This window comes from Schistocerca cancellata, chromosome 1 (assembly GCF_023864275.1).
Source record: "Schistocerca cancellata isolate TAMUIC-IGC-003103 chromosome 1, iqSchCanc2.1, whole genome shotgun sequence".
In the NCBI taxonomy this organism is placed as follows: Eukaryota; Metazoa; Arthropoda; class Insecta; order Orthoptera; family Acrididae; genus Schistocerca; species Schistocerca cancellata.
Window position 1 is genome coordinate 771,630,520 of NC_064626.1, and position 21,751 is coordinate 771,652,270.

Sequence of the window (21,751 nt, forward strand, 5' to 3'; positions counted from 1 at the left end):
ATCATAGGCCACTGTCTGAATCACATGGTTACCATTACATTCTGTCTGTGATAGACAGAACGAGGAATGGAGACCATGGCCATTTCTGATCTATCAGCAGAGACAGTACCAAAAACTTTCGTCAACAGATGTATTGCCAGATTTATTTGTCTGGCCACCTTAACGCCAGACCAGGAAAACAAACAACTGGAAAACAAAAAACAAATGTCAGTGGACTGGCTTACACAATTGTGGACTTTAGCCGACCTGCCACAACAGGTACTCCTCGCCCTACCACCTCTTTTATATCCATTAATCAATTTCCAAGTACATATGAATCTCCAAGAATTTCCGCTTGACAACATATCTGACATATTACACCATACGGACCCCGTGGTTACCGCTACCTGTACAGACAGGTGGTGGGGTGCAAGCACCATCACATGCAGTTTCATGCACACCATTCCTGTCCCACCAGAATTTGACATGTTGGGACTCATCTCTCGCTTTTCAGCAGATGGTATATTCACCATTACAGACGTGGCTTACACTATCACATACTCCAGAACATCGCCTGTGGACACTACAATGCAAGGCAACACCACCAGCTTGCCTCCCTCTTCAAATACTGCCGCCAAGCCAGCAACAATTAAAAGTTTATCAAACGTTGCAAAACGGCTTTGTCTACTACTGAAATATGAATAGTACCCAAGAGTAGTGCGGTTCCTCGATTTGATGATGTCTACTTTGTCACTGTCTGCCAGATAAAACGAAATAGGCCTTCTAATATTGCAGGAATTGTAACTCCCACCAAATAAGCGAGACTGTTTTGACACAAATGATGATTTTTATCTATCTCATTTACATAAATAACATGACAGAATATAATTAATGAAGTACCAATATTAAACACATACAAGGCCTATTACAAGCAAAAAGTTATATGTTAGGAAATAGTTTCACATTTCATTCATACGCTCCAGTTTCCCAAGCATGAGATCGAAAAATAGCAGTAGTACGAAATTTTTATGTAAATTTGTATTCATCATAGTCTTCCATATAATTTGTGTAATGTCCCTGTCTCTTGTCCTTCCTCGTTCTAACAACCAAGCTTGTCATTAGTAATTCTCTAACTACTCATGCCACTGTCAAAACTTATTCTCTGCTTAACTTCACTAACCCTGCTAGAATCACTGGTTTAGTTATCTCACATTTATTCTCTGGTTAGGCATTATTACGTGTTCCTACAACACGTTTCCTGCGCTATTCCGAGAATGGAATTAAGTGGCTGACAGCCAAGGACTGTACAACTGGACCTTAGTAGTGTAGCGATCTGGTAAAAATTTTCTTTCAGAATTTCATTTTCTTAGATACACCGAGAAGATAATATGTATTCTTTCCTAGCTGTTATTTCTGTTAGTCGTTAATTTCCACTCTGTTAGTATGAATCTATGGATTTCCCTATTAATTATAACAACATATATCGTTAACACACGTAATCAATCACATAAACGAACAGCGATTGGCATGCGCTCGATCGGTTTAATTCGACTCAGCTTGTATAGCCTCATTCCATTTTGTCTGTGGGGAAGTTCTTCATTTCTAGATGCGACGTGATTTCCCTGGCAGAGACATCACGTACACTATGCACGCATTCATAAATCAGCTTATGGTTCGTTAAAATATCAACTTAGAATGTATTTAAAAAAATGTCCAAAGACAAAGTGATGCGTTTCAAAATCATATGAACCAACGATTTACCAACATGCACTGGATGCTAGACGCTTTTTTCAAGAATACGAATTTGGAGTCCCATGATGAAATTGCCGCCCTAGATCCAGGCCTATAGGTACCCATCTCCGACATGATCAACATGTAGATATTATACATAAATATTCCAAATCTAAATATAAATGTTCTGCATTACAACGTCGATTGTAAATGTGGACTGTGGAATCTGTAACATCACGGAAGAGTGATAACCACACAAAAACAGTTTGCGCAACGAACTTTGTTCGCTGCCGTGGTGGAAACGATATGGTATCAAACTATCAAAGTATATATTTACACTTGACAAGTCGTCGAAGACCTTTGCATCGCTGTTTGTGTATGACATGTGACATTTGAGGGTGATGGAAGTGTAAACAGCAAATAACAGAAAATATTTCGTCGTGTTATATATAGTCGAAGTTACAATCTGATGAAAGTAAGCTGTAGGAAAAGTGAATTATTTTGTGTCCGCTGATGCAGTGCTGGCAAAAACATTACTTAAGTGGTAAGCAGAAAAACCGTCGCGTGATAACAATTAGCCTACTTTTAAGTAATAAGAACTTTTGTAGTGAGTGACTGGTTCCAAATTATTTGCAGCTAGTAGTAATTTTGACTTAGATTACTGTAAATAGGAAAGGATGAAATGACACCTCATTACTTCATCTTTATAGCTCAATTGAGTTCGAATACTTATCTGTCATTAATATCGCTTAAAACACAGAGACGCAACGGTGCATTTAATCTATTTCGACGAAATTATGATTACATGTAATCACAACTCCGTCCAGCGTCAATAACTTTGGTTTCTAAGTGTTGCTGTCAGCAACTGCCGGTGTACTTTTTTTTTTAAGTTTTGAGTCAGATCGTTTAATGTAGAGAGTGAAAACTCTGTAGCGCTACCTGTATTATTGAAATATTCTATAAACAAAAAATGTGTAAACCTCTCTCCTTCGTTACTGATTTTCTTGTTCATCAAATTTACTTGGAGTCTTTTGCTTCTAGGTCCTCAGCCACTTTGAATTGTTAAAATGAAAACATGGTTCCATAACTGCATTGGAAAATTGCCTAACAACCAAAAACTACAGTATGGTCATTCTACATCAAGGGGACCAGGGGGCCCTCTCGACCATCTCCAAATCTAATGAAATTTGGTGTGAAGGTTCCATAAGGTCTTTGATTCTTATGTGCCAAATTTCAGTTCAGTATCTGCAGTGATTGAACTTTTAGCGGCTTTTAAAGAGAGGCTACTCATCTTCGCATCACATACAAAAATACTAATGTACCAAGTTTGCTAGACTTTTTTTAAAAGTTCTGGCACGCATTTTGTCATTCATTTTAATACACAAAGACAACTTTTATGTTGAATCACATCATGTCAAAAATTTGGCATTTAGCCACACCTAAATATATCATTATTATCATTTTTATTATTATTGTTATGTGTGTATGGACCCTGTTGGATCATGCATTACATTGATTCTTTCGCTATGTGCTTTCTTCTGACCACTTGGTACCTGATCTTTTAGGGACTTATTCACTGGCTTCACTACCCATCTATTTATCTTCTGACTGTCAAGTTTCCTGTCTAGTATGTCCGATGTTCCTATCTGTGACTATTCCAAGTCATATTTGACTTCTTCTGTCCATGGAATGTTCTTCAGTTTTGCAATGTATGTCAAAATCTTGTGCATTAGCCTTGAAGATGGGAGTGTATCAATGTGTCCATAGAATTTCAATCTTCGTTTCCTGATATTTGCAGCAAGGTTGGGCAGTTCTTCTGTTGCTCTGCACAATTTGAGTCTGTACCCCTCTTCTGTTTTATCTGGTCCCAGCATTTTCCTCATAATCTTTCTTTCCTCCTTCAAGAATGTTCTTCAGATTGCCTTTTCTATTAAGTACCAAGGTTTCGCTTGCATACAGCATTTCAGGATATACACAAGCCTCTAAAGTGGCTCAAAAATTTGTCTTGCTCTTCTGAGAGCCAAGGTTTGGCTGAACACTACTACTATTCATATGAACCAGTCAAACCTACCTATGATTTTTATATATGGATCAAATTTAACTAGCATTGGATGCCTACAAGAAAAGATATACATCTGCAAAGTTGCCAAAATTTTGTACATTCAAATTTTAGAATATGTTTGGGGAGGGGGGGGGGGGGGGGCAATATCTCAACTGTGTCTTGTTCAATCCTCTTTTTCTTGCCACACCTAGAGAGAGCATGCTTTAAGCTTTCAAAGCTACGTGGTTTAATTTCTGATCTAGTTTAGTGATGGGTAAGAATACATTTCAAAAGTTAATATTTTAGCTCATCGAGAAGATTGAAAAGTGAAAGATTTTGCTCATAATGTCCCACAGTTACTTTTCTTTGAGTATATAAATCAGTTTCAAACATTAATTTAACATGTGTCATGAAACAAGTATAATAGACAACACAGCAAATTTGGAAAACAAAAACACGAGAGTCAGTTCCATTTTGGGTTAAATAGTTCTACAAGTTTGTCGAGGACAGTTTGAGAAAAGCTGTATTGTCTCCATGATGATGATGATGATGATGATGATGATGATGATGATGATGATGATGATGATTGTGCTTCTAAAGTCATGAAAATATGTTGCTCAGTGATCCAGCAGGTGTCTTTAGCAGCTGGCCAGTGGAAGGAATGAGCAAAACTATGTGGGTGCATGAAGCTGTTAATGACATCTTCTTGTTCATGTTTAATATGGTATTAACTTTATTTCAAAGGCATAGACAACAATTGTATCATGATGGAGCCACTTACTGATCATACAAATGCTAATATTTTGACATTCTTTGCCACCAGAATAGATAACAAATGGATGTAATGTGGCCTTATCCCAGTAAAATCATTGCACAGCATCTTCAACAAGAAATGAATAATTGTCAGCAAGATACATCAATAATTAATTTATTCATTTTCTGCAAGATTTCTCTGTAGCTGCTTAAGGTATAAACTTTAGTGTTTTGACACAGTGATGGCTTCTTAAACTGGTAATTTTCAAAAGCAGTGTCTCCAAGAAATCTTCAACAGTTCTGACATGTCTCCTGTGTGTGTGTGTGTGTGTGTGTGTGTGTGTGTGTGTGTGTGTGTGGGCGGGCGGGCGGGCGGGCGCGCGTACAGACCTGTTGGTGATATTGCATAGTTTCTTCAGGGTCATATTCTTTAAAACATCTACATTCCTCACAACATTGCAACATAAAATCTTTTGATTCCAAACTGCACACAGTGTTTTTTTTCTCAAAACTCTGTAGTCATCTTGGATGGATGTTTCTGAAGCCAACATTAATTTGCCATTTTGATGAATCACATATGTACATAGAAGCATCAACTGTAGTACACCATTTCAGCCTGAACTCTAAAAATTTTGAGAAGCTTAATTGATTTCCATATTCTTCACAATGAGCAATGTACATTTCTTTCAGGTTTCAGAGGAGCAGATGTTTCTGTTTGTAAATCTTTTTCCCATTTATTTTTACAGCAACACAATCCTTTTCACCTGGACATAAACAAGAAAACTCATCATCTCAAAAAAAAAAAAAAAAAAAAAAAAAAAAAAAAAAAGTGAGGCCATTTTGCTTTACTTCAATTATGATACCCATATCTTTAAATTTTTGGCACTCTTGTAAAATAGGCTATTTACAAGTATTTGAGCAAAATCTACTTGGCTCACAGCAGCAGCTGTGACAATTATCTTAGTAATGCTACTTTGGGCTTTCAGAACTTTACACTTTATGTATCCCATTGAATCCCCTTTTTCTGATCTGTTGAACCTTTAATGATGACTCACCAAGTGATGATAATGAAGTATTAGCAGTGAAGCAAGCATCACAAACATCCATGTCTTCAGTGGATGGTGATTCTCACTTATCCCGACGGGATGATTCTTTTTGGGCCACTTCTTGTCTACATTTGGTACAGATTTTCTCACCAGGTTTAAAAACGTTAGTAACTTCACTCTATCAGACATTGCAATGGTCACTGGTCTTAAAGCCTTGGTTATGTGTTTTTCTTTACCAAATGTGTTGCAGTAAGTCTTCTGCAGGAACTGAAATTTTGTCATCAACAAGACATTACGGTATGGACAAATTTCGGCGTCTTCAGTAAAATCAAACCCAGACTATGCCATAGAACCTCCTTGTCCATTGTTGACATTTCCTTAACTCATTGTAGTTGACTTTTGTCATAATAGACTTATGACAATCAACTCCATCTCATCCACTAAAGTAGCTGGGTGAAGGGATCTCTTGGATCATTTTATGCAGTAGTTTATTAACCTATAACAAAAGCAATTTCGGAAGCTTATGAATATCCAGATTTGAAGGATAGAAGATTCAGTCTTGTTAGTATATAAAATATACAAATTAGGCCATCAAAACATAATGTTTTAGTCCTTACCTCTAGCTAAAACAATGATTATTGATTATCCAAACACCCAGAACTCAACACTGTCTGTACAATGTCATCATCAAGGATTACACGTCATGGAAGACTAACGAAGTGAAAATTGCCAATAATGAAAGCAACAGTTGAAAGTGGAATTCCAGCAATGTATCACTGCTGCTAGGATGGAGCCTTGAAAAATTGTTGCTGCTTTATAATGTCTGTGGAAACTGTGACACTGCATATATGCCCGCTATGGATTGTAGGGTTTAAACATTCTAAACAATTAAGCATTGCCACAGTAGTGGCTAATAAATTTAACAACTACTTTTCTAATGTTGCACACCACCTGATTACCAAACATTACAACTCACAACCATACAGCAATACACTCCAGTCAGATACAAAAATTCTTACAAGAACCCTATTCATGTCTCCAACAACACCTGAGGAATTATCTGTCATTATAAAAATTAAATCCATTGATCTCTCTCTCTCTCTCTCTCTCTCTCTCTCTCTCTCTCTCTCTCTATATATATATATATATATATATATATATATATATATATATATCTAAAAACAAAGATGATGTGACTTACCAAATGAAAGTGCTGGCAGGTCGACAGACACACAAACGAACACAAACATACACACAAAATTCAAGCTTTCGCAACAAACTGTTGCCTCATCAGGAAAGAGGGAAGGAGAGGGAAAGACGAAAGGATGTGGGTTTTAAGGAGAGGGTAAGGAGTCATTCCAGTCCCGGGAGCGGAAAGACTTACCTTAGGGGGAAAAAAAGGACGGGTACACACTCGCACACACACACATATCCATCCACACATATACAGACACAAGCAGACATATTTAAAGACAAAGAGTTTGTCACATCATCTTTGTTTTTATATATATATATATATATATATATATATATATATATATATATATATTTAAAAACAAAGATGATGTGACTTACCAAATGAAAGTGCTGGCAGGTCGACAGACACACAAACAAACACAAACATACACACAAAATCCAAGCTTTCGCAACCAACGGTTGCCTCGTCAGGAAAGAGGGAAGGAGAAGGAAAGACAAAAGGATATGGGTTTTAAGGGAGAGGGTAAGGAGTCATTCCAATCCCGGGAGCGGAAAGACTTACCTTAGGGGGAAAAAAGGACAGGTATACACTCGCGCACACACACACATATCCATCCACACCTACACAGACACAAGCAGACATTTGTAAAGGCAAAGAGTTTGGGCAGAGAGGTCAGTCGGGACGGAAGTACAGAGGCAAAGATGATGTTGAAAGACAGGTGAGGTATGAGCGGCGGCAGATTGAAATTAGAAATTAGCGGAGATTGAGGCCTGGCGGATAGCGAGAAGAGAGGATATGCTGAAGGGCAAGTTCCCATCTCCGGAGTTCTGACAGGTTGGTGTTAGTGGGAAGTATCCAGATAACCCGGACGGTGTAACACTGTGCCAAGATGTGCTGGCCGTGCACCAAGGCATGTTTAGCCACAGGGTGATCCTCATTACCAACAAACACTGTCTGCCTGTGTCCATTCATGCGAATGGACAGTTTGTTGCTGGTCATTCCCACATAGAATGCATCACAGTGTAGGCAGGTCAGTTGGTAGATCATGTGGGTGCTTTCACACGTGGCTCTGCCTTTGATTGTGTACACCTTCCGGGTTACAGGACTGGAGTAGGTGGTGGTGGGAGGGTGCATGGGACAGGTTTTACACCGGGGGCGGTTACAAGGGTAGGAGCCAGAGGGTAGGGAAGGTGGTTTGGGGATTTCATAGGGATGAACCAAGAGGTTACGAAGGTTAGGTGGACGGCGGAAAGACACTCTTGGTGGAGTGGGGAGGATTTCATGAAGGATGGATCTCATTTCAGGGCAGGATTTGAGGAAGTTGTATCCCTGCTGGAGAGCCACATTCAGAGTGTCTTTCCGCCGTCCACCTAACCTTCGTAACCTCTTGGTTCATCCCTATGAAATCCCCAAACCACCTTCCCTACCCTCTGGCTCCTACCCTTGTAACCGCCCCCGGTGTAAAACCTGTCCCATGCACCCTCCCACCACCACCTACTCCAGTCCTGTAACCCGGAAGGTGTACACAATCAAAGGCAGAGCCACGTGTGAAAGCACCCACGTGATCTACCAACTGACCTGCCTACACTGTGATGCATTCTATGTGGGAATGACCAGCAACAAACTGTCCATTCGCATGAATGGACACAGGCAGACAGTGTTTGTTGGTAATGAGGATCACCCTGTGGCTAAACATGCCTTGGTACACGGCCAGCACATCTTGGCACAGTGTTACACCATCCGGGTTATCTGGATACTTCCCACTAACACCAACCTGTCAGAACTCCGGAGATGGGAACTTGCCCTTCAGCATATCCTCTCTTCTCGCTATCCGCCAGGCCTCAATCTCCGCTAATTTCTAATTTCAATCTGCCGCCGCTCATACCTCACCTGTCTTTCAACATCATCTTTGCCTCTGTACTTCCGTCCCGACTGACCTCTCTGCCCAAACTCTTTGCCTTTACAAATGTCTGCTTGTGTCTGTGTAGGTGTGGATGGATATGTGTGTGTGTGCGAGTGTATACCTGTCCTTTTTTCCCCCTAAGGTAAGTCTTTCCGCTCCCGGGATTGGAATGACTCCTTACCCTCTCCCTTAAAACCCATATCCTTTTGTCTTTCCTTCTCCTTCCCTCTTTCCTGACGAGGCAACCGTTGGTTGCGAAAGCTTGGATTTTGTGTGTATGTTTGTGTTTGTTTGTGTGTCTGTCGACCTGCCAGCACTTTCATTTGGTAAGTCACATCATCTTTGTTTTTAAATATATATATATATATATATATATATATATATATATATATATAGACACACACACATCATAGGTAGGAATAACCCCATGAAGTTTTATTGTGATTGGTTCATATGAAAAGTAGCAGTGGTCGGTTCAAACCTTGGCTCTAAGAATAGCATGACAAATTTTTTAGCCACTTTAGAGGCTTGTATCTATATTTAAAAGTGGCTAAATCCCAAATTTTTGCCAAGGTGTGAGTCAGTGTAAAATGTCAGTGATGTTAAAGCAAATGATCAAATGTATGCTAGAACTTTCAAAAATAGCCTAGCAAACTTGGCACATATGCTCCTTCGTACATGATTTGAAGGTGAGTAGCCTCTCTTTAAAAGCCTCTAAAAATTCCACCACTGATGATACCAGACTGAAATTTGGTATATAACCATCAAAGGACATGTCGAACCTTCACACCAAATTTAATTAGATTTGGAGATTGTCAAGTGGGGACACTTTTTAATATTGATTTAATTTTGATTTGACATGGAATGCCCAGTAAAACAATCATAGATTACAAAGTTAGCCAGTTGTGGAACCACATTGTCATTTCAATAACCTTCAGGATGTTTGTTGACTAAACTGCAAAACTAATTACATGTGATCTTGTAGCAGTTAAGTATGATCAGTTGTCTATGTTTACAACCAGTAATCTGGACAAGACGGGAAAGTTTATGTGCAACTTTTTTTGTCTAGTTATGTTTTTGCAATCAATCAGCCAGATTAACTGAAGCATTCAGTATCACTTCCCCAACTCTGAAGCAAACTGTTGCCTTTCAGCTTAACATGGGCATCACGTTCAGAGCTACACGTAGATTGTGCTAGCTGTACAACTTGACAGGCATGGTAGTTTGTGGAAAGGATGAGGGCAGAAAGTAGATTCGGAGTGAGGTTTGGTGAAAGATGAATGATGTCTGAGAGGGAGAAGCAGCAGATACCTGGAACAGGGACATGGCTCTTGTGAGGTCACTGTGGCTGCATGCATGAGGAGTTGTGTACAGTGCCCAGTCACCCTGAAGAGTGGTTTAGTAGTGCGAGAAAGAGGAAGACTGCAGAGGCAAGGATATAAGTAAAGGATGAATTGAACAAGGGTCTTGGGAAAATGGCAGAGGAGGATGCGGGACTGAAGCTCCCGCATTATGAGGCCAGCATGATCCCCAAACAAAAGATGTGTTTAGCTGTAGTTACCTGCTTACCATAAGTAAATGATAAATTTTAAGGTAGGTCCCATCTATAAGCAGTTATCTGCTTATCATAAGTAAAAAATAAATTTTCAGGTAAGTCCCACTATAAGTGTGGTGCCTATTGTGTTGACTCAAGTACTGAATGTGTCATATCAAACTAGTAATCATTGTAAATTTGTCATTTTCAAAAAAGAAAAAGTAACCTACTTAACATGTTTTGTTATGATATGTCATTTCACTTGGTTCTGAAAGTTATCTGAACAGAGTTAGCTATATTTTGAAATGTATAAAGTCCTTGGACTTTTTATAACATAAGTTGTGTGTGACTACACAGGTAATGAATATTTTCAAAGCTTATTGTATAATGTAATAAATACCAAATGCTCTGTACTGTTAATACCTGGGTGTTATCTTGTGAAATATTGATGTATCCTGTTGAAAAAATGAAAAAATGGGATTAAAATGTTAAGAATTTTTACTACAGTAAATGAAGATGATGATGGTTATCAGTGTGCATTTCAAACAGGATGGAGAATAATGTGTATTGGTACATGTATGATAAAATTTTCATGATGCTTTGAAAAGCATAGGCATAGATGTATATATGAGAAATATATAATTTGTTGAAAAATTTGCCTGAAACGTGGTGTGCTTGACCAGTCTCAGTAAAACATTTTAAATTTTCATTATATTTTTAATTACATCTGTTTCAGATTGAAGATCACAATGCAGTGTTCATTGATCATATTGGCCTGCTTTTCACTGTCATTGCTGAATGAGGCTGCAAGTTCTAGAATCTTCCAGAGAGGAAGACTCAGAGGTGGGCTTCTTGGAGAACCTAATGTCAACTACTCAGAAACATTGCCACCAGATGAATGGTTCCCTCAGCAGTTGGATCATTTCGATCCCACAGATAGAAGAACATGGAAACAGGTATGCTGCCATACATAACACTGTAACTTACTGTCCAATTTTATTTTCCCTTTGAAAGCTTCAATCCTCATGATCTAATTCAGCTGTTTAGGGTTGTATGCACATTACAATGATTACATGTACTTATGTCACCCCATTAAGTGGGGTCAATGTAGTACAAGTATGTATCCCATTGAAATAACGCAGCAGAGACTTTTGTATTATTCTCAACACCTCATAAACTTCTCCTCAGATTCTAAAGATGTAGCAAGACCAATTTGTGTTTTTTTTTATTTTTTACTTTATTTTTTTGCTTTAATCAGAAATTGGTTTTGTGGGTAGCCAGAGGAAACAAGATACTTATTCCCACATACACTCGATAACAGCTTACAGTTGTACAAACATGAATGCATACACATGTGAAACATGGAATAACTAACAGAAACATAAATCAAAGAGCAACTGTGTCAAAACAGCTTAAAACTGCCACTGCATGGAATGTTTATGCGCCACTGTACATTTGCACCCCCTCAGGAGACACCGCCTTAACGAAACACTGTCTGTGTGGGCGAAGGGGTTTGTGTGATCCAATGAAGTGGAGGGCTATGCCGGCGGTGGTGTAACTACCGGCAGCGCCTCCCAAGCCAGACAGGTCTCCATAGAGGATCCAGACAAAGTGTGTCTCACAACGTCCCGTCTAGTGTCCTGTCCTATCCTATTCTGTTCTGTCCCATCCTATACATTCCCTTCATTTCCTTTTCCTCCTTGTGATTGTGTGGCAGCAGACACAGTCCCCTGTGGCTAAGTGTGTTCAGCGATGTTTACGAAAAACAAGATATATGTTTCCAACAGTGCCTCATAAAAGTAATATACATCTAGTGAAAGTTTTAACTTGTGTAATTGTGAAAAACAAGACACAATGGTTTTAAAAATACGTCTTAAAAGAGATATATATACCTGCAGAAAGATTTATCTCCACAGATACTCAACCACCCACACAATGGGTACAAAAAAGCACTAAATGTATATACCATCTGATGATGAGTTGCTAGGCAGCTCGAAACCGGTCATGGTTAAATAAAATACATCTACATAAAAGGCGACTGGTTGCAGTAATTTCTGAAAACCTTTCCTACATAGTAGATTCTGGGTTTCTAAAACCGACATGATACTCGAGCAAAAAACATGTTCTAAAATTCTACAACAGATCGACGTCAGAGATATAGGCCTATAGTTTTGCGCATCTGCTCGACGACCCTTCTTGAAGACTGGGACTACCTGTGCTCTTTTCCAATCATTTGGAACCTTCCGTTCCTCTAGAGACTTGCGGTACACGGCTGTTAGAAGGGGGGCAAGTTCTTTCGCGTACTCTGTGTAGAATCGAATTGGTATCCCGTCAGGCGCAGTGGACTTTCCTCTGTTGAGTGATTCCAGTTGCTTTTCTATTCCTTGGACACTTATTTCGATGTCAGCCATTTTTTCGTTTGTGTGAGGATTTAGAGAAGGAACTGCAGTGCGGTCTTCCTCTGTGAAACAGCTTTGGAAAAAGGTGTTTAGTATTTCAGCTTTTACGCGTGTCATCCTCTGTTTCAATACCTTCATCATCCCGGAGTGTCTGGATATGCTGTTTCGATCCACTTACTGATTTAACGTAAGACCAGAACTTCCTAGGATTTTCTGTCAAGTCGGTACATAGAATTTTACTTTCGAATTCACTGAACGCTTCACGCATAGCCCTCCTTACGCTAACTTTGACATTGTTTAGCTCTGACATACTGCGTCATTGTATTCCTCTGGCATGCCACACGTTGCTTTAAAAGTGTTCTGCAGTCTGTATGCATACCTGGCCACACAAAGTTCTGTTTTACTAATCTGATACCACCACTTACTGCTGGGTGTGCGAGAGTGTTCATTGGTGCTCTTGCTTGCGCTATGAGTTGCTGTGGCACAGGTAGGCATATCTTCCCCCTGCTACATCACAATATAACTCTACATTTGCTTCAGGTGGTGTCATGAACTATAACCTCAGTCCTTTCGATTGGTGCAGTAAATCACACAACTCACTGTCACTTTGTTGTGCATGCGCGCGGGTGTCGTAACCAATGGTATTTGTCACTGCTTCCACACATGCGGTTCATCTGCTACCACGTTCTCTGCTACTACCTGTGAAAGTGCATCAGCTAGAACATTCAGGTTCCCTTCCACATACACAATGCTGGTTGTGAACTGGCAGTGTAATCTAAGTGTTGCTGCTGCATAGGTGATTCTTTCTCCACCTTTACCTTAAAGGTGTAGGTAAGCGGTGTATGATTTGCATAGTTAGTGAACTGTTGCCCTCTTCATGCACGTCTGAACTTTTTGACAGCACATAAGTTGCGTACACCTCACGGTCAGATGTTGCCCAAAGTTTCTGAGATGGTGACACTTTTGACTATAGAATGCAATGGGCTGCCAATACTGATCAATCTATTGCTGAAGTACAGCACCAATGGCACTGGATGAAGCATCAACCATTAGTGCAAGTGGCGCATGTGTGACCATGTGTGCTAACAGAACAGCTTCTGCTACAGCTGTTTTCACATCCTAAAATGCGCTGTCTGCCTCGCTAGTATGATGCACTCTGTGGTTAGGCTTTGGTGCGCCATTAAGTAGTTTGTTATCATTGTGTGATTGCGAATGAACTGTTGCTAGAAATTTACTATTCCTAGGATCTGTCATAGTTCTCTGACTGTGATAGGCTAGGTGTATTTGGTCATGGCCTCTACTTTTTTGTGTGATGTTTGAATACCCTGTGCATTCACCGAATATCCTAGAAAGTAAACCATCAAAAACACACTTGGCAGCATTAATTACTGGTCGCTGTGTATGTAGGCAATCTAATACTTGTGCCGTATGCCATAAGTGCTCCTCTTCTGATGAGCACATCACCAACAAATCCTGTTTATACATATAGCAAAAATCTAAATCTTTTGACACTTCATCCATAAAGTGCTGGAATGTCTGAACTGTGTTACACAGTCCGAATGGCAGCTTGATGAACTCAAACAGGCCGAATGACATTGTCACTGTTTTGAGAGTGTCTTCTGCAGCTACAGGAATCTGATAGTATGCTTGGAGTAGATCAGTGGTAGAAAAAATTGTCGTACTGTGATCATTTGCAGAAAACTCTTCTGTGTGTTGGGAACAAGTACTAGTCTGGGATGGTCGTTGCATGACTTGCTGACACTCACTACAGGGGCACAATCCATTCTTCTTTTTAGGAACAACGTGAATTGGGGCTGCCCAACTGCTACTAGAAACTCTGCAGATACCTTGTGATAGCATGCTGCAAAATTCCGTTTTACCACCTTTAGCTTTTCAAGTGTCAAACTTCTAGGCCGAGCATGAGTTGGTGGCTCTGGTGTGGTCAAAATATGGTGAGTGGGTGTGTGCTTGACCAGTGGGAGAGTAGGCAACTGCTAGCGATCACAGGGTATCCTTTCAGTAACCATATGTATGGTGTTTCGCCTGTGACTGTATGTGACACAACAGACTATCTCCGGTGTATCCAGATTAGTAGTCAGATCCATTAATTGCTCATGTAGTATATCTTAAGTAAGTTGTAGAATGACAAAAAATCTGTTCCGATAGTGGGCTGTGACACATCTGCTGCTGTAATTGCCACTCAATCACAAGACATAGCCTCAGGTTAAGGAATAATGTTACTCAACCGTACATTCTAATCTTGGAGTAATTAGCGACAAATAGGTAGCAGTCGTCACAGCTCCGGCGTGGTGGGCAGTTTGCTGGTTATACCGACACTTTGCTGCTTTATTGACTGGACATCATAGTTTTGTATCACGGACCACCACAAAAAAAAAAAGTCTGTGCGTGTTTGCAATAGAAGTTGTTGTTGCTTCTATGGTCTCTGATTCATGTTCCACTTGCAAGGTGGCATACTCTTTAGCACATCATTACCAAATGTCTTGTTGTGGTACCATTACGACCTCGAGACCATTGGTGGTGTGGCTATTGATAGTTGCATGTTGTTTGTAACACAGCAGCCTGTGCAGTCCATTCTGCCATTTGCAATTGCAGGGAAGCCAGCGTCACCATGGGCACATTTTCATGTCACGGCATTAACGTTGAGACACTCGATGTAGGATACATTTCAACAATTCTGTCAGATGTTTGTGCCAGTGAGTTTAAATCACCCCGCACACATTGTGAGAATGTTTTTGGTGTATGCCTGAAATTGGGACAACAATTTATTCCATAGCACATCACCACTTACAGTGTTACTTGCAAGTGTGCATCAGCATTGTGGTGGAGTGTGAGCTCCGCAGTGTGCAAAAGCTTCTCTAGCCGTTTTGCTTATGACTGCGACAATTGTGTGATCAATGCATTTTTAATTGATGCATACCAGTAGGTATCTGATGACGTGGCTAGATATCCTGGACTTCTGCTGGCAGATCCTCCATGAGCACTGCAACCACATAGCTATGTTTAGTCTCTTTTGCTGATATTTGTGCTAGGATGAACTGACTTTCTAGCTGGGCAAACCATAACAGAGCATTATGTTGCCAGAATGGTGAGGGTTTTACTGTCGCCCTATTAATTGGACTGCTGGCTGCCGGTTCAGTTTTGACTGGTGATTCATTCATTCTCGTCTGGTTATTTTAGCTGCATGGCTGGTGCAGAAGTTAGATGTGTTAATGTTGCAAAACTGCGTGAAATGCAAGGCCGGCACAGGCGTGTCATAGTTGATCGGGGGCACCAAATATGTGGGTAATGGAGAAAACAAGATATTTATTCCTACATACACCCAATAACAGCTTACAGTTGTACAAACATGACTGCATGTACATTGTTAAACATGGGATGACACACAGAACGTAAATCAAAGAGCAACTATGTCAATACAGCTTAAAACTGCCACTGTGCATTTGCGAGGACAAAACGTTAGAGCAGGTCACTGCAGTCTTGCTACATCTTTAGAGTCTGAGGAAACATTTATGATGTGGTGAGAATAATACATGTTTTAAGATTTTCAAGAATTTTTTGTCTATTCCCAGCTTTATCATTGTCTCTATGAAAGGTCACCTAAAAAATGATAGGAACAACATGCAAATAGATAGCAACTTTTATCACACAATAAGAACAAAAATTTTGAAAAAAAAATTTTTTAAGAGAAAATAAATTAAACCTTGTCTCTTCACTTTTCCTTTGACAGTGTCATTCTTTGAGCACAGTTTACATAGGTCCATTGGAACTAAAAAAAAACTGCTTTACTTAAAGACTGGTAACCGAACAAGGAAAAAAAAAGTTGAAGTGTTAGGTAGGCAAGTAGGCATTACATTACTATCTAAGAACATTTTCACTCCATGTGCACCAAAAATTTCTTTTCTTGAATGTTATTTAAACTTAACAAATTTACAAATTATCTGTGACAGTTTACACCAAATTTCATTGGCTGGATTGGGCCACTTCGAGAACTTGCCGCATTTTACCATATATAAAAAATCTTGATGTCTTCTCCTGCAGTCAGTGTGATCCCCTGTAGTCAACAAGAATGTCACCATGTATTTCTGTGGCAAGATCTGCAAAGGCTTCAGAAGAGTGCTTAGCGAAGGAACATTTACTTTTTTGCTCCTCTTTTTACATACCCCCATTGTGATCTTTTTGTTCTAGATGTTCTGTGAATGAATCAGGCTTGTGTTCCTTGAAACTCTCTTGCAGCTTACAACAGACTGCTGCTAAATTTCTTTAGGATGTTGTGTGGGGCATTAGGATATATAACTATGTTTTTGACAGAACTAGGACTGAACTTCTGTTCTTTTATTCCTTACGTGAAGTAAGTATGTAGTATGAAGAACCACCAGAGTGATAGAAAATCCCATAAGTGTGACTTCCACAACATGCGTGACCAACATTTATTCCTCTTCTGACAAGGGAACTGACAAGGGAAACTCCCCATCACACCCGTCTCTGTTTTAGTGGTAAAATGGCCCAGTGGATAATCCATAAAAAACTGAACACAGATCAAGCATGAAAACAGGAAAAAGGTGTACTGATCTGCGAAAAAAGAAACAAAACAGAAACAGTGAATGGTCAAAGACTCTAAAGTGCCCCCCCCCCCCCCCCCCACCTCTGCTGCAAAATTATAAAAGGTCTGTCCAGTCATTGAGGTGTCTGTTTGCTGTATTCAGATTTGTGACTGTGTCGTGGAATAATGTCCACTTGCAACACCAAGGTGTAAGCAAGGGAATTATAGATGTACGTACCTCCTATTTGTTGTACCCAAGTACAAGTTCTGTATTGGAAGTTTTGACTCTCAAATTACTTTGTTGTACCTGTTTATTTGTTGTTTTCATTTTTGTGAGAGGTCTGTGCAGCATCTTGACTGCGCTCATTATTCATCACATTTACTTGCAATGGTAGTATATTCATATCCCATGATCCATATTCTATAGTCATTGCCAAGTCAGCAGGAGGTGAAGGGACACGTCAGTGATGGAAAGTTCATAATTTTGTGGAAAAAGATGGGACGCAAGGGAGATTTAAACACAGATCTCCTGCTTTGCATTCCAGCATCATGACCATGCAACTATGAAGTTGTGGTTCTTACAGTTCGCTCAGTGTTGCACATCTTGAGCTTGGACCATTCACTGTTTCTATTTAGTCTCTTTTTTTCACAATTCAGTACACCTTCTTCCTGTTTTCATGCTTGATCTGTGTTCAGTTTTTGACGGGCTCTCTACTGGATCATTTTATCACTAAGAGAGGGTTGCAGTGGGGAGTTTCCCTTGTAAGGTGAAACTAGTCATGCCATTATTTATTATTGCCTGTGGCTTCCTGCTCATTTTCATTTCAAGAATTAAAGTGCTCAGTGGAAATTCTTATCTGCAAATAAATAAAGGAAAGCAGAAAATTTAATTGCCTAGTTCTATTTTTGCCTTAAATTACAAGAAATCCACATACAGCTATTGCATTACAATACAGCATTAATTAGGTGCTGGACATAGGCCTACGTACCTTTTAGAAACTTCACATAAACCGATTTTCTTTCTTGTGATTTGATCTAGAGCATCTTGCAGGGTCTCTGTTGTAAAGTTTTGATGAGCCCTTGATCCCAGCCTGTCGTAGCATTGTTTCTGGAACTAAAGTGTAGTCTTTTAGATTGAAAAACTTTGTGTACCAATCTGACCCTTCCAACATTTAGACTAAGCGGGTGTATTAAAGTGACCCCATCAAGCCCCATATTTACATTTAGTCCTAAGAAGTGAAATATTTTCATTTTATCTTGCATTTTGTAAATGGTATAGTCCTTTGAAGGACATATATTTTGTAAATAAATCTTAAAACAGTAGAGAACTAAAAAAAACCATGACTAATAAACCAAAAGTACTGGAGACGTGGCAGATGTTGTGCTCCCTCTCTATGTGTTCAGATTTAGATTACATACATACTCACTTATGGCTTTCTTTTAACTTAAAAATTTAAAAAGAAGATACAAAAATTTTAATTTTTTTCTGCTTAAATTTTTTTTTTATTTGGAAAGTCACAGAATGCTAACTTCCTTTCTATATTACTAGATACAATTGCTATAAATATAAACAGTATCTTCTGTGCTCCTGCTAAATGCGTTACGCAAATATTTATTATTAAAAATTAAATGAAACTGCATTTTTATGAGTTTTAACAAATTATTTACTCGAAAATCCCCATTGCAAAACTTAAAAAATTGCACAATATGTTGTTTGGTTAATGTGTTAGTTGTTACTGCAGTCGTGGTGGGCAGTATTTTTGTACGAGGTGTGTTGTTCAAGTAAGTACCGTTTTGAAATTAAAAAAAGACGTACTAAGATACCTCAATAATTTTATTTTTACATGAAAGCCTGTACCTTAATCTACGCCCTGACACCATTACAGTTTGATTCTTCCTTGTTTACGTTGTGAACTCAGTGTTTAAAATGCCTCTGCTAATCGTGAGTCCCGCCGACTGTGAAGTACGGGGTGTTATAAGATTTCTTAGTGCTAAAGGCCTAAAAGTGATCGATGTTCCTGAGATCTGTGCAGTTTACAGAGAAAGCATTATAAGTGATGGAATGGTAAGAAAGTGGGTGAGAGCATTTAAAGATGGCCACACAAATGTGCATGATGAACAACGGAGTGGGCGTCCTTCGGTCATTAATGAAAGTTTGGTGCAGGAAGTGGACAATAAGGTGAGAGAAAACAGACGCTTTACAATTTCCTCCTTGCAGGATGACTTTCCTAATGTTTCTCATTACCAAAAATTGTGCACACGTTGGGTACCGAAAATGTTGATGGATGTGCACAAAACTAAACATTTAGACAGTGCATTGACTTTCTTTGAGCAGTACCACAATGACGGTGATGATTTCTGAAGCCAAATTGTTATGGGCAATGAAACATGGGTGGCCTACGTCACACCAGAATCAAAGCAACGGTCCATGGAAGTTGAGCAATGGCATCGTTTTACTGCAAGACAAGACAATGCCTGTCCGCATGTGGCGAATCAGACCAAAGATCTCATCACATCTTTTTGATGGGAAACTCTAGATCATCCTCCGAACAGCCAGGATCTTGCACCCAGTGACTACCATCTGTTCCTGCACTTGAAGAAACACCTGGGCAGTCAGTGTCTTTAAGACGATGACGAAGTCAAAACAGTGGTGATGCAGTGGTTAACAAATCAGGTGGCAGACTTCTACGAGGAGGGTATTCAAAAACTGGTACAACATTATGACAAGTGCCTCAATATTGACGGAAATTATGTAGAAAAGTTGATTAAGGTACAGGCTTTCATGTAAAAATAAAATTATTGAGATATCTTAGCACGTCTTTTTTTAATTTCAAAATGGTACTTACGTAAAAAACACACCTTGTATTTAGGTACTTACGTAAAAAACACGCCTTGAATTTCTGTTATAAATTATGCATGTTGGCAACACTGTTTCAGACTCTCTTCTGTTTATAACCGATGAGTGAAAACTTGCACATGAATCATTTGGGGTAGAGTTTTGTGCTTGGTTTGAACTTTTTGTTAGATACAATGTCAGTGCGGAAATAATAAAGTAGTGAAAAGGTTAGATGTGTTGATTATGAAAAAAGTCCCAAGAAGGTTGTATTTAAGAAAAGTGAAATACACTTCACAATTGTTGGATGTCTGTTAGTGGTACTGCAGAAATATCTTGATCCTCAAGTAACTGTGTTACCATCTCATCCATTGTGCAGGAATTGCTATACTTGCTACAACAAAAAAATTTATGGATACCCACCTGAATGATCAGTCACCGGAATGTGAAACTGAAGAAGACAGTGAAGATGTTTGTATTCCTGGGTATGAAGTTGTTGATGTGTTGAATGTTAGAATTTCTGTTGTAGGCTCTAATATATCCCCCCTTAAATGCCCAGGCAAGAAAAGAAGCACAATAAGAAAACGGCAAGCACAACGAAAAGTGGAAGAACGTGAAACAAGTTTTACACAAGCAACATCTTCAAAACTGTGTGAAATGTATAATGTAGATGCACTTGGTGCAAAACCTGAAGACTATGACGTGCACCCAATGTGATGTGTGTTTTCAAAACCTGAACACTGCTATATTGAGAAGGTACAGTTACTGACACTGATACCAGGTAGCTACTCCAAGCAGCAGATACAGAATACACACCCACCTCCTCACATTATTTTACCAAACGAGTTGGTATAGTTGTGGGGTGGCAGAGGGTTAATAATTATAATAATCTTAATCATTCATAAGTAATAGGAGGAAATTGGAATACTGGAAATATTGTTTGCTGTCTTTTACGAGAGCCTGGAAACTATTACTGTGGTCAGCCAGAAAGTGATGCAGAACATACTGACCATAGTTCTCAGTCTGCAAGTCCACATCTTATCCAGCCCACTGAAAGAAATGTTTCTATTCTCTACTTCTCAGTGGGATCAGGACTTCGATTATAAATGAAAATTTTGAGTTCTAATAGATAGATATATTTGGTAAAGTTTCACATGCACAATGTTGTAATATTCATTATGTTCATACTAACAATAAATCTCTCTCTCATAAACAGCTCTATTAGCAGTTCAGAGGTGACCTCTACAGTAAGTTCGTATTAAATTGTCTTTCGCATTCTCTTCTGATAATCAAAGTAATTGCTTGCCACAAAAGTGGAAAATAATTGTCACCACTTGCCACACGGATTTGTTAACATTATGGGCGGCACACTAACAGTTACTCCTGCGAAATCTAAGCGATCCAGGGTGGTGTACAATCCTCTCGAATTCCATTCCTATTTCTACTGAAAATATGAGTTTAGTCGCATTCTGGCTGTGACATTGTCCAAGGCATCGCGTACTTCGGCATTTGTCTGACGTGGACCGTACGGTCGCTCGGTGCGAAGTGAAGTCTTTTCAAAATCTAAATGATCCAAGACGGTGTACAGTCCTCGCAAGTTCACTTTCTATTATTACTGAAAATATACGTTTAGTAACAGCCTGTCTCTGATGTCATACAATGCAGTGCTTACTCTGGTGTTTGACTGATGAAGATCGTACGGTGGCTGGGTGCGAAGTGAAGACCAATTTTGCCTCTCGGTCTGTATTTATATACTGGCACAGCAGACGGCCG

At 39.4% G+C, this 21,751-nt stretch overlaps 1 protein-coding gene across 2 annotated transcripts in view; it reads left to right on the plus strand.

The window, feature by feature from the left end:
• Nucleotides 1-2,036: 2,036 nt before the first annotated feature.
• Nucleotides 2,037-21,751, plus strand: part of LOC126187041 (putative serine protease K12H4.7) — a 117,530-nt gene continuing 97,815 nt past the window's right edge. The window contains exons 1-2 of one of the 2 annotated variants that reach the window (XM_049928262.1): nucleotides 2,037-2,254; nucleotides 10,922-11,141. In XM_049928262.1, the coding sequence (XP_049784219.1) occupies nucleotides 10,935-11,141 (207 nt within the window). In that variant the 5' untranslated portion in view covers nucleotides 2,037-2,254; nucleotides 10,922-10,934. Of the gene's footprint in view, nucleotides 2,255-9,235; nucleotides 9,341-10,921; nucleotides 11,142-21,751 lie in introns of those variants that run through there. The other variant, XM_049928263.1, reaches the window with a different exon arrangement.